This window comes from Anopheles funestus, chromosome 3RL, assembly GCF_943734845.2.
Source record: "Anopheles funestus chromosome 3RL, idAnoFuneDA-416_04, whole genome shotgun sequence".
NCBI lineage: Eukaryota > Metazoa > Arthropoda > Insecta > Diptera > Culicidae > Anopheles > Anopheles funestus.
The window spans coordinates 13137305-13151946 of NC_064599.1; the positions used below are offsets into that span (position 1 = coordinate 13137305).

Here is a 14642-nt window from a genome sequence, read left to right on the forward strand (position 1 = left end):
GATCAAGAGGGTTTTTACATTGCATTACGCCTTATCCCACACAACGAAGCAAGTGTGCGCCAAATCACTTCATGTGATTTACTTAATTTTCCCGGCAATTGGATTCCATATTTACTGACGTTGATTTTGATTGCCTGCACACGTTAGTTTGCTGCCAATTTCCCCCCGGTTTTTTTTGTTGCTGTAATTCCGTTAGCCCTTTTTTATCAGCTTAGCACACTATTGCTTTCTCCTTCTCCTGTGTGGCTGAGTCGATTTGTTGAACAACGGTGGGAAACGAAAGCAATGGGATACAAACACGGCCTTCTAATCAAACTTCAGTCTCGTATGGTTTCGTGTGTGTGAGTGTTTTTTTTCCCACTGCTTTATTTGGACACTTCCATTCGATTCCTCGATCTCGCAGACAACAATCAACGGCTTGCAGCCGTTGTAGCTCGTTATGGGGACTTCCATGGAAAGAGCAACATGGAAATCCGGTTCAACCGGTTAGTTCAAAAGAATGACGAACTCCAAACAAAACTGCATCATATACGTGTCGGTGTGTGTGCGCGAAAGCCTTCAGACACAATTGATGATGGAGTTGGTGGTGATGGTGGCGTCAGTGATCCAACTCCCATATCCTCATGAATGGTGATGCTGATGTCGTTTCGTTCCACTAGTAGCACCAGTCACCGTACATCACAATCCGACCACCTTCATCCCTGTGGAATGTACCGCATATCTCTTCCACTATTCCCGGATGAGTCCACTACATCCAATTCCAGGGCCGCTTATGCCGTACTACCACGTGTGCGGCACGTGGAATGAAACTACTGTGAATTGTGCAGTTGATGTGAGTCAGAAACTAATTCCATTTATTCATGTTTGATTGCGAATATGGAAATCAGGAACATTTTGCCATGATTGCAATTTCTACCATTCGGCCGGACATTCGGCGTCTGGTTTTGTGGCTACCGCTCCGTCTCCGTGTGTGTTTGTGATTCTAAATGCAAACTGCACACACTTTTCTTTTATTCCCACTGATGATTATCTTCCGGCATCCTGTTGGCGGTAATCTCTTTCCCACTTCTCGCTTCTCGCTTTTGTGTGGTCCATTAGTTCTTGGACCATGGCGATGGCTTATGTGAAAAATCCATTCAACAACAACAAAAAAATGCCTTCCTCCCCTGCATCAGTGCATAATCCAAATGGTGATTAAATGTAAAGTTTCTTTGTTGTGGAACTTTTTTGCTCGATAGTGTTACATGTTTCACTGTGAGGTGGATTTTAAGCTTAAATCTTAGATGAAATGCATGAAGAATAAGCTTTTCTGTTTAATGCCGGTTGTTTACTGAGCAATAACAACAACATTTAAGGTTTGATATTTCATTCAACATCAAAGTAATTATTATTTTACTATAATTACTACTCCAACACTCCAACACTTCGAAATTGTTTAAAAATTAGCCACAATGGAAAAACGCTTAAAACGCCTGGTACATCTAGTGTTAAAATAAAAGTAAAGCCCAATAATGCTGTAGAACAATTCTACTTTTTATGCTTTTTTGTTGGCAACTTGCAAATATAGCATTTAAAGTCCATAATGAAAACATTCAAAACAACAAGTTACTGCCACATTCTTCTGCCACAACTAGCCATACCAAGCGAAAGCGTACCGAAACTTTAGTAAAATTATTCTACAATTATTTTCTTTTCTACACAAAAAAAACACACACAACAAAGCGGAACATCTTAATCAACTGCCTTGATGTTGCCGTGTCCGATGATTAACTGCTTATGCCCCGCAGCGCTGTGCTTCAAATTTTCATTACCAAACCGAATCGCCGAATAGCGCAGTGGCGCACAACTTTTGAGTGGGAATTGTTGCTGGAATGTTTTATTTCCCACCAGAAGGCATGCTGCTTGACGCGTCGTGGGAAACGAGGAATTGGAGTACCAACAAAAAAAAAAAACAGTGCAAAACCAGGTTTCACATTTCTAACATTTCTTCATATCTCAGTCTGTTTCGCCAACCACTAATACTCTCCGCCGTTGGTGGCGCCCACCAGTTCCATTGTTGCGTGCCTTGTTCGTCCCTTTTGGGAAATGCGGATCGGTTTTTTTTTTGCTCTCTCTTTCTTCAGCTCTCCATTCGACACATCTCTATAACTGCCCTGCCAGCTGGTGCCGTACCGGATTTGATGGCGAGTTATGATGGTCTTTCCCGGTTTTCTTTATGTCTAAATTCCGTTCCACTACAGCCGAGGATATAACCCTTTTCGGTAAGGATGCGAGCGTCCGGTCCGCGTTCGTTGGATGTTGGGCGTTTGAGGACGTCGCTCATTCTTTCGGTTCCGTGGCGTATTATTTTTTTCCCACCACGCTTTTCTTACTGTAGCCGTTTGGTGAACCATTAAAGAGCAATGGTTGCAAAGTGTTTGGTCGTGCGCTTGATATCGCTATTCTTGCGACCAGAACGCGACTGGGGTGTGTGTGTGAGTGGAAAATCGTGCCAGCAGGAATGATGCGTTTCTGTGAAATTCTAAAACGTAAAAACAAGAAGAGAAGATCTTCTTTCTGCTCTGCTTTGCTTAAGGAATGGTAAGTGAAAAAGCGCACGACTACCGTCGGTAATAAAACCGAAAGAAATGATACTTAAGTGCAATGTACTTTTATTATTATTGTTTTATCCTGAGCCACTTTTCCCGACCACTCGTAACAAGCTTCACTCGAATGTTGGTCATATAGATTTTCCGTTTTTTTCCTTTCTTTTTTTCTGGATTTGCTTTTGTGTCGCTGGTCCGCTGCACGAAGAATGAGAAGATTAACTGGGAAGAATAATGGACAGCCGCTTGCTTCTCGGACATGGTTCGTTGCGACCGACAATCATGAAACGTGGGTTGAAGTTATAGCACTCCCAATAGAACTTCTAGCAAGAGAATTATGGTGGCAGCGTTCCTTTTTTTGGGGATGGCATGGGTATTTTTCGTACGTTCGTACCATCAGTGAAGTTTGACTCGTTCAGTGCAGAAAGTCACTGCGGTCGATTGACCACTTACGGTACAGTAAAGCTGAGTATTGAGTTTTACTTATTTTTGGGGTAGGATTTCTTGGCCTAGGCCCACAATCACCCACAATAAAAGCTTCTCGACACCCTTGGAACTAGGTTCGCACCATTTTCCCTTACTGTATCATTTATCGTGCAAATTAAATAAAAGCTCGCTCACGCAGAGTGAAACCATTTCGTGGAACTCGGTACCGCTGGCCCATTTAGCGAAGGTCCAGGTTTTTTTTTTGCTCTCTCCAAGGTCCAAGTACACAAAAAGACCCCATTGCTGTACTGCTGGGGGATTAAGATGCTGACGCCATTCGGTCGCAATCTGTCCGTGTTGCTCTGTACGAGGTGCTTCTGCTGGAACGAGTTGCCCTAATGCTTGGTATTTCTTTCCCAGAAGCGCTTGATCACCGTTGGTAAGGGTCGTTGATTTTCCGAAAAGGTAAAGGGAAAATACCCGTACCTAAAATAACGGAACATTCTAACCACTGCTAGTCTAACGAGCGTCTCTCCCACCGACACAGACGCTCCCGGGTTAAGGAGTGCACGCTATTGAGACACACTGTTGTGTACAGTGTAGTTCTGGAGTGACTTAAAAAAAAAGGACTCGAGATTGGCAAGAATGTGAAAAGGAAAAAAAGGGAAAACCAACTTGGAACGTTACCAAAACGCCTTATGCTGCGGTTTTCCACCACCTACCAGGTACATTCCCACTTGTACGACTCTTTTGCACTCCTTCTGGCGATGGGGAGCTGGTTTTTTATTTCATTCATTCAGTATATGTGCAAGTGTCTGCATTCAAAAACACCTTCTCGATGGTGCGATGCAACTCCACCAGTACAACCCACACGAAGCGATTCCGGTGCGGGGTTAAGTGGATCAAGTGGAAGAGAGCATAGGGAACAGGTAGGGATGTCGCCCTGGGAGCGCATAAAATTATGTCTCAAACGTCGCCCAGTACAGGGAGGCGAACCCCGAAGAAACGCTTAACGAGCTCGGGTACGTAGCCAAACCACGTGCTCTCATAATCCTCTTTCATACCTTTTTTTTTATTTTGGTTCGTGTGTCGTTCTGATGCTTTCGCCCGAGGGATGATACACCGGCAAAAGGAATATAGGTTACGCTGGTGCTCTTTTCTCGTTAACTACCTTTTTATCTTGTGCGGTACCGTTCGTTGTGCCGGCGGGATAAGTTACCGGGGCAAGCTTTCCGTATATCCCTGGCGGGAAACCCACGCTGGATATAAAGCGATGCAAACGATGGCGAAATTAGGCGATCCACCATGAAACTGGCGGTGAAAAGAGCATAATCGTGTTACCCCGTTCGATGCTAAGCGGAACAAAATACTGTAGCCCGGGTCGGTTACGTTCGTTCGCTGGGGTGATGCTTTCGTTAGTGTACGTTCGTTGCATAACATAAAAAAAAAACAAAAAAAGAGTAAAAGGATGACATTTTACGCACTTTCAAGCTAACAGTGAAGTTGTTGTACAACTACTACAACTTGTTATTCCCTTTTTCATACATACATATATATTCTGCTGAAAAGAGTTCGTATCTGTCAAAAGTATGAGTGCTTCTTGACGATTTTTGTTAGAAAAAATTTAATGCCGCTATAATGGTTAAAGTAAAAATGTAACTAAACAAAGGTATTTATAATAGCATATGTATAATCACAATTTAATTTATGTCTAAAAGAGTCGATCGCTCCAAAAGCGATCTTTGAGTTGCGTGAATCTGATTCAGATTCATGAATCTGCATGAATCATTGAACTGAATGAAAAACTCTGACTCTCTTTTCTCAAGATTCATGAATTCTCAAAGACTGACTTTTCTGCTACGAATATACAAAGTTAAGTATAGAAAGAAATGGCAATCGATGGTTTGGATTAGGTTTTCTTCTGTTGTGGAACAATAAAAGGTATTAGTCCCTACCATCTTACACCTTTGTCGCCTACTTAAGATAATTTATCGGTATAAGAATAACAATTGCTCTCTAACGAAACTAGTGAAGGGCACTCATCGGAATCGGTTCTGATTCTGATTCCATTTTCGGAATCGTTTCTGGTTCCAGAATCGATTCAGGAACCGATTCCAAATCCTATTCTCGAACCGGTTCCGAAAGGATTCATGAATCTTTCGAGATTCGAGATTGATTTGAAGAGTCCTTCACGGAAGACTCATACGAACGACTCTTTGCATAAGACTCATTAAGCACAACACTCCTCTTTGTTGGCTCAACGACCTTCAAGGTCACCCCGGCCATTTCTGGATTGCTAGACTTGTTTTACCACATAGCAGGATAGTCAGTCCTTGCTATGAGGGGACACGGTCCGGATGAGATTTGATATCCGTTCCTGTCATGTGGAGTTGGCACCGTTTATTACATCCCCGCCATGGAAAAACAATCATCAAAATGGACAAAATTGATCTTTGTTGAAATGTTTCAAACTTGAGAATTGTGCAATGTCTTGCATAGTTACTTAAAATACAACGAAACTTAATGGAATGTTAAACCTTTCACGGCAACAATAACGGTTGAAGGCTATTTGTCTACACCGTGTTTGATGAAATTCGAAATCAATCAATTCTACATAACTTTAGCATTCTTTACAGTAATATCGCAATTTTGCAATTAAACTTTTGAAGTTATTTCCCACGTACTTGAAAGCAGAGTGCTTCCAACGGGTAAAGCAATTGGGTCACTTTTACACTCCACCGTAACATATTGCTTTAAAACAAGCAACCGAATGGTTAACCGAAGCTTCGGAAAAGGGGAACAGGCCAAAAAGGCCGGAGCCACATTTGCGATTCAGATGTTGGTTTGCGTAAAGTTTGCTAGATTGAAACGAATAATGCAAGACGGTGGCTTAGTACGAGCTGCGTAGGCGCGCGTACCTAGCCTGTTTCGTATTTTGCACGCCGGAGTACGCAAGTAATTTCTTAACTTTGGCAAACTTTTCTTCCAGCCGCACCAGCCGGTGTGTTTCGAAAAATCGGCCCACGGCGTCGGCTCTAGGGATGGTTTTACAACGCGTACAGTCCCGGGGCAAAATATTAAGCTTTGGATGTGTACACAAATGTACATGCGTGTGTGTTTGTGTGTGTGTACATGCGATAGTGAGTTTATGTGTATTTTCATTACTTTCAAAGCCGGTTCTAAAGCTGGTCCTCGTGTAAAGTTTCTAATTGATTTTTTATGTAAATTGTGCGCCGGTATAGCATTATCGTTTACCTCCCGATTCATCATGTGACTTCATGGCAAGTTGTGTGTTTAAGCTAACTTGATCCGTTGCCAAGGACACACCATCACCATTGAAGGGAAAACGTAGCTCAAGTCAATCTGCGAGTGTTAACCGCAATTAGAAGATTGACACCCGCAGCAACCAAACCCGAAGGCGTATTGTGAATAGAACAACCCCGTTCATAGTTCCAGTGACATAATTCTGTGCAAAATGTCGAAACATTATCACCATCGTTCACTTCAAACAAAAGCTTCCTTTTGCGGGGGGTGCTTGAGAGGTACGAAAACTTTTTTCGAAAATGTTAACTGGCAAGTCCTTCCCGTCCCATTGTTGTGGTGACTGTTGTGGATCTAATAAAGAGAAGAACATTTTGTGGCCAAGTGTGGATAAATCAAAGTCCAACTCCAAGTTCCCGGTATAGCACGGGGAAACAATTTGTTGACCAAAACCAAGCTTCAAAACAATAAGTTGTGGGGTGTGGGGACAGTGTGGGAGATACATACCTCGTTTTTTTGTTTCCCTTCCCCAGGGAAGGAGGAGGTCATCGAAAAAATTTACGAACAAACTTTTTTTTCCCAGGGTGAGTAACATTGTACCGTGCTTTGTGTGTGTGCGTGGAAGTGAAGAAACATGCGTAAAACATGGACAAAAATTTGAAAATTTGAAAATTTGTTTTCCCGAAAACAATGAACTACCTGTAGTACAAGCTCAATCTATGCTTACGAAAATTTTTGTGTCGTAAATATCTAGCTCATGAAATTTCAAACTGTTCTACTTTATTAAATATAAAAACACACACACAAGCGTCTTAGTTTTGTCCATTATCTATCGCATTGTTCCATAGTCACACACCAGGTAAAACCGAAATTGTTGTGCAGGACAAACTTTTACCTCTTTATTACCTTGCTTACCCTTCCATTTCCGGTACTGTGGCCAACGTCCACTCTGGAGCTTATTTTTCCAAAAGCGGAAGAGGAGTTTTCCCAGTTTTTTCCCCACCTATCCGAACATCGCACGGCCGGACAAACAGATATCTTGTGCGTTGTTATCACCGTGCCTTCGTTACGAGAGAGAGAGAGGCTAATTGTGGGTGTAATATGAGTTTTACTACCATCATTCGGCAATCATTGAGCTGAAAAGGGGGCCTTAGGTTAAATGTCTTAACCGGGAGTTGTCTGTTTTCGAGCGAGCGAGGAAAAGAAACAAAAAAAAACCAAGCAAATTTATGAACAAAAAGGTTGAAGTGAATGAAAAGGTGCGCGTAAAGGTGTACTCCCATTCATGAAGTTGCGAATAAATTTGGTGGGTTAGATTTTGTAAATATTTTTGTAAAGTAAATGCATTGTTTGTGGTTAGCCCTGTTTTCTGAACCACAACTCTCATCATTAAAAGTTATTGAAGAATAACACATTATAAGCTAGAATATGAATAGGAATATCCACTCTGTTGGGTTGATTATCATAGTTTCCATGTGCAGTATATAGACACACCCGTTGCCAGAAAACAATACATACTACCCCGTTTTGCTTTATTGCGGCGATCATAGTGAAGCTGAACTTTTAATTAACCCGTCGTCAGGGTACATCATCCAAAGCGGGTCAACAAAACCGCTCCGAAGTTTCACTAGTGGCACAGACATAGGCTCCCCCGCCGTTGGTCGCAATCACAATCATCCTTTTGCCACTACCTGTGCTAGGAATGTGGCCAGTGTGGTGTATGTACACCAAATGCATCGAGGTACATCAAGTGCATCGAGGTTTATAATGTTACGCCAAAGCTAATTTCATGACAACACTCCGGTGACTTTGTGCATTTCCGGCAACTGTACAACTGAAACCCCCGATCAGCAGCATTTGATGCGTCCTGCAGTCCGACCTCAAGCGTAGCAGAAGAGTGTCTCCCACACGGGAACACAGACACAGTGGCATGAATCGAGCGATGAGCGTCGTGCAACGGCATTAATTTTGTGCATTATTTGACGGAATTTATATTTTAATGAAAGCTTGTGTTTATTTCACTCGAACCTCGAATGGCTCTTCAACACCGGCTAGCGGTCATGCTATGGTATGGGCAAGCTGCATAACGATGTATAGCATAATTATCTCCATGTTAGTTGAGATTCACGGATTCCATATTGTTGCGAGCAGCGTTGTGCTGTTGATGCAACAAACACTTAAAAGTAAAATTAACAAACCTACCCCACCGTCGGTTGCGGCCCCTGTCTCTGTCTAAAACATGTGGGGGAAATGAATTTTCCGATTGTTAAAAAAAGGTTTATCATTTTAGCGAGATAATTATAATCTATAATCAAATTTCGACCCTGCATGGCCCTATTTGTTTTGGGATCACGAGCAGACAGGTAAATACAATATTTTTCCTGCCAATCCGCAACCACGCAGCAGCTACGTGGTACGGAATGTTAACCTGATTTGATTATCTTCATCAAAATGGCCACTATTTGGGAAGGCAAAACTAATGTTCTTTGTGCATCGCATTTTCGGTGGAAATAATTAATTGTTTTACCCAGCACAATAGGGGACAACAGAAGATCAACAAAAGTGTGGTGTATAACATCAATCAACGCTTATTGATTTAAGCGGCTTTTTTGTGGTCAGATTGCATTATTTTGAATTGTTATGTTTACTAAATTACTAAAGTTTGATTCTTTTTTTTGTTTCATTGCAGATGATAATGAAAGCAATACACTACTCGCTGCTGGCAGCACTGGCCCTAAAGCTGTTGGGTGTGTGTTATGGTTGCAAAATTTCAGAATATCCGTGCAAAGGTGGAGCCAGCTGCGTGCCGCTGGATAAATACTGTGATGGACGTGACGATTGTGGGGATGGCAGTGATGAACCGAAGATGTGTACAGGTGAGTTTTAATATATTTTTTTTACTATAATAAAACATAAAGATTAACAACTTCTAAGAAACTGTTGGTAATATGATGTCCTTAATTTTTTTTCCTACTTGAAGTCAAACAAGTAATTGGTTTAGGAGAAAATTTGCTTAGTTTATTCATTACTTGATTTTCCTTTGTTATATCAATGAAGTCATTTCAACGAAAGCCTAAAGCCAAATATCTTTTAAGCTGCAAGTTTAAGCTTGTGTGCCAACATACATAAATTAACCATTTTTCTTATTTCATTTACTAGTATTTCGTATTTACTAGTATATTAGTATAATTTTCTTCCCTAAAACACATAAAATAAAATGAAAACGATCGTTATTTTATTAAAAATTTTAATTAACATTTCCACTCAAATTTTGTACTGCATGAGCCTTTTGCTGTATGTGGCAAACGAGTCATGTAATTTCAACGTAGTCATGTCATCTGTCGTAATGCCTACGGTTATGGCTTGGCATGACACCGACATCCAAGCGTCTTTGCAACGGTTCTAGTCTTTCGTACAAGTAACTTGTCTTTCATATGCTACGACATGACAAAGTTGGCAGCAGTTGATAGCAACAGCACGAGACACTTTTTTCCAATGCTTTTGCGAGTGATGATAAAAGTGGGCTCGTTGTGTTCCTCGGAGAATGAGCGTCGGTGCAGTTTGTCATATTTATGTATCGTGCAGATGTTTTCAGGTGGTGTGTTTCTTACGTTTTGTTTTGTTACGCTTTGGTTCACTTGATAAAACCATTATAAATATTTAAAACATTGGTACATACGCATGGATGTACCTTGATACAAGCATAATTACACTGCAGATAATGAACTTCAATTCTTTACCTTTTTCGTATTGTTTTTTTTTTCACTGTTGAGTAATACTGCATGTTCAAGAGTTTCGAAATTGGTAAAATAAATGTTTAGTCTATATTATTCAACAAAAAACTTTTATTGTCGTATTAATTAATTAACGTCACAGCTGGAACTTCAACACGTTGACCAAACTGTTTGTATCGGTCCAAAACCCGGCAACGTTTACCACCGGAAAACTAGCTCATTTCATTTAAAGAAATTGAATTTAATTTTCTTCTTCATCGTGTACCGTTTTCTCCCACCGCTGGATGCTCTTATTTTAACAACCACCAGGCGCCTCCATCGTTCATCAGCAACCGGGCGTCTCCATCGATCACCAAGTTTCGCTTCCGTGTGACCGTGGGTGTACGTCTTTCACGCTCCCCTACACACACACACACCTGCTCATCAAGCAACATAATTTCGCTTCACCGACCTTTTTGCTCCACCATTTACTTTTATTTAACCTGTTTCTACTTTGCCACTTTCCACTCTTTTTCTTTCAGTGTGCAACCGGACGTACTACGGTGATATAGGGCGAACGTACACACTCACGGTGCCGCCACCGCAGTGGAACCGGCTGCCATTTCTCTGCCATCTTACGTTTACCGCTTCCGGTCACGAACAGGGTGACATCGTGCAGGTAAGGTTTCCATTTGGTCCGAGGTGTTCTTTCGTGGTTTTTTTTTACGTTTGGATTTTATACCGCAAGCCGAGGATGGGTTCATTGGGGATCATCACTAATTCATCTGGCGTTGGAGGGATGAAATATTATTTTTACAATGGTACTTCTCGAACGGCAAAATAGCCATTGCAAGTGTTGCACTCGGTTAACTTGGGTATCTTTATTTTATTGTTTTTTTGTTTCTGCCCTTTTATAGAGGGAAATAGGTATGAGTTTCATGCTGGTGCAGTTACATTGCTGCGTTTATGTGTGTCATGTTAGGAAAATTGGAAGGATAAAGTTAAGTTTATTTTAATTAAATTACAATTTTTGTCTATTCCAGCGAAAATTCTTAAACACATACGAGAAAGAAACTCAGTTTCATAAACATAAAACGAGTACATATCATTACTTCTTTATTCACAGCTAAACGTTTTTATACCATTTTTGATCCAGTGTGTTTTTCTTCTGGCAATTCCGTTCCAATTGAAACAGTACCACTTAAACGACTGCCAAATATCATCGAACGATAGTCGTATCCATAATGCATACAAACATACATACTTGCGCACACACTCAAATCTGATGCTTTCCTCAAGTGCCTTGATGAGCATTGTATGATGTGCCGTGATATCGATCCCACCACTCCCTCCGAGACTGTAACCGAAAATGGGGACGGACGGAAGGTAGTAGCAAACGGTACTTCCAGTTCCGAAAACTAATATCGATTCTGAACGGATCGAAAAACATCGCCCGGAAGTCGTTTCGGTCGCTTTCATCCACCGACGAAAACCTGCCACTTACCCAGACCTGGAAGCGGTGAGGGTTTCTTTTTTCTCTCATTACACACGCGCGCGCACACACACCGTGGCAGGAGCAGCCGTATGATTTGTTTCAAGATCTTCAGCAGCCCTGTCTGTGCACGACTCGGGTGTCTCGGGGCTTCGGAGATTTCGAGCTGTGCTTTCCACTTCCGCTTTAGCTATTCGCTTCGTGCCCGGTTGGGTTTGGGCAGCGTTGAGCATTAAACAAACAGCAGATAAAAGCGATTTCGCTTTTGTGTGTGAATCGTGCGATTTGCCATAATGAAGATTTTCAAAAACGCCTTCAGGAGGTTGAACCAGTATCGGAAATGGTGAAAAGGGAAGGGTATGCGGTGGTTAAGGGGGGGGGGGAGGAACAAACGATGAGCGAAGATATCTTTTCAGCATTGCGGCAATGTGAATTCTAAATGCAGTTCGGCTTTGAAGCATCATCAACGGTTTTTGGTTGGTCTTTCTAGCGCGCGCGTTTGCTTTTGCAATGTGCTGACGCGGTGGTACGCCATCTAATCCAGATAAAGGTACGATACGGGAAAGAAGGATCAAGATGTAGGGTGGATTTAAAGGCAAGTAGTAAGAAGCAGTGACGTTCAAGCGTAGACGTCACTGATTTGTCCCACCGTACCCACTCGCTCTCTCTTGTGATGGCAATCAGTGTGGATTGAGCCCCGCAGGTTGAAGGGCACACCCTTTGGCAAGGCAAACGGAACGGAAACCTCATCTTCGTCTGAGGTTTAGCGCTGGTTTTAGGCGAATGTTTTCCACTACACAAGGAAGTCCAAGACGGACTGCTTCTACAATGTGCCAAAAAGGGGAAACAGAACAATAGAACGAATAAATTCACTTGCCTCAGTACTGCTTGCTGCCTGATGAGAAGACTGATCAGCACAATCCTTAATCTAGTTTGGCCAAGCGGATATTGTCGGTGTAGTAGACTACTCTCTTCACGTCACCCACGGGGGCTCTACTGAAGCGTAAATGGGATAAACTTGCCGCACGCACCGTGTGATGGTGAATGAATGATATGTAAATTCGTTTGATGAACAGGCAGCATTTAAATTGCTAATCAATCGCACGGGTTAGAAAGCAACCCCATTTGCAACTGGGGATGCGTAACGCACTTAATTAAATAAATGGCACAAATCATTGCGTGTTTTCTACGAATTCTCTATTTCGCCAATAGTTAGATCGTTTGTCATATTTATGACAACAGAACTGTTAGAAGTATTGGAAAAGAGAAATCAAACTGAAGTATGTAAGCTGGGATTTGTATTAAGCTATTCCCTTTCTTTTAATGAAAATCACAAAATAATATATTTATTCAAATAACTGCTTATTTTTCGTGTTAAAAAAAACTTGTAATAAACTACTAAATATTGCATATAATTGATAAACAAATAATCCTTCACCAGAACAACACAACAGCTTATCTAATTTGACCCACACCTATTAAAGATGACGGCAGGTTAGATTATAACAACCGCAGCGATAATTTTTCTTCCCAACGCTTAGCTTAACAGTAAGGAAAAAGTGTCGCAACATGGTTTATCCTGCCCTTCTCGGGCCTCTATTTATCTAAATTTAGCTAATTAGCTGACGAAACGCGTGCTCCACTCATTATCGCTAAGTATCTGCCACAGCCATTCCAGGGAAATCCTTGTACGGTGTAAGCTGTATGTATGTGTCGGGGCAGGGATATTACCAGGGCCACCACCATGGAGCACGCAAGTGGGAGTGATAAATATTTTCCTTGATTTCCCTCCAACCGCCCCACCCCGCTCCAATCCGCTCCTAGGCACCATCCATCCTTGTCGTCCTGCTCAAGCAATCACCACAATAAACAGTTAAGTTCGGCAACAACATCAACACCCATTCGGTTGACATTGGTTTTTGTGACGACTGTTTGCCGAGATCCGTTACATCATCGAAGCAAAACTATGCCCGAAAGGTCGGCAAGGATATGCGCACCGCTCCTAGGAGACACTTGGTGCTGTGGCTCATTAATCAGAGTCAGAACATTCGGAGTTGATGGTACATCAAGCATTGCGGCTCTGTGTGTTTTTGTTGGTGCGATTGGGGGTACCTTGCTAAAGACCCGATTTTAACCCTGCTGACAGCGGGAACGTGACCCCACCCGGGTGGTTGAGTGGTTTGATGCTGGCACGCAAGCAAACACTTTCATTTCTTGCGTTTAATTAATTACAGCTCAGTGGCACTTTTTTTTTGGTTGTTGGTCCCGAACCGACCATGGTTTGATTCAACGAAACGGTTTGCATAGGTGTGAGTTGAACCAAAATAAAGAAAACCGAGTAGCAAACGGGTTAGAATTTCACTCTAACATGGCAGATACGTAACCATCGTGTCCGGTTTGTTGGTTATTGTTAATGTCCAACTTCGTGTCTAACAGTGTGTGTGTGTGTGTGTGTGTGTGCACCACCTCACACCTTCAATCGTTTTCCATGCTGCTAGCTAAAACAAACCGCCCAGCACAAGATGGGCACAATTTCCAATGGTGACCTACGGGGGTTCCAAAGCACACGGGACCAACTTTTCGCACCGAGAAATAAACCAAGCGCGCAAGCAAAGGCTTTTGTTGTTTTACGTTGTAGAATTTTGCCGACTTTCATTCGTTGTTCTCCCGCATTGTCTGTTTGTTTGTTTTTGGTGCGTTTGTGTGTTTGGAGTGTTATTATAAGCATGCCCTCAGCGTAACGGGAAGGGCCCCATCGCTGAACGAATACGTGTACCGTCTCTTATTCATTCATCTCGAGTGTGTTTGCCTTACGCGGATCTAGGCCGGGCCTTCGCTCGTCCCAAAAAGCACGGTTTGCCACCGGCTCGTCCTCACCCGAAAACATGAACAAACCGAACAAACGAGGCAAATATTCCGTCAAGAAATAGACACCATTGAGCGATGGTTTTAGTGGTTGGTACAGTTCCCTGGAACATTGTGCGCTTCTTTGCTGGTACGAACTGATGCTAAGAAAAATCGTGGGCCACCATTCGGATCATTTCTCTGCTTAACGGGTTTTAATAATAGCGTCCCTACCAACCCATCCGGCACGTGTCCCGGCAGGACTAAACAAAAGAAAATGGATGGAAGGCTAACAAGGAAGAAAAAGAAAGAACAACAGAA

The 14642-nt window shown here is 42.2% G+C and overlaps 1 protein-coding gene across 1 annotated transcript in view; it reads left to right on the top strand.

Annotated features, from left to right (window-relative positions):
- Positions 1-14642, top strand: part of LOC125771433 (uncharacterized) — a 113470-nt gene that overhangs the window by 41764 nt on the left and 57064 nt on the right. Inside the window, exons 3-4 of the mRNA XM_049442051.1 lie at positions 8962-9148; positions 10528-10664. Coding sequence (XP_049298008.1) covers positions 8962-9148; positions 10528-10664 — 324 coding nt within the window. The remainder of the gene's footprint in view (positions 1-8961; positions 9149-10527; positions 10665-14642) is intronic.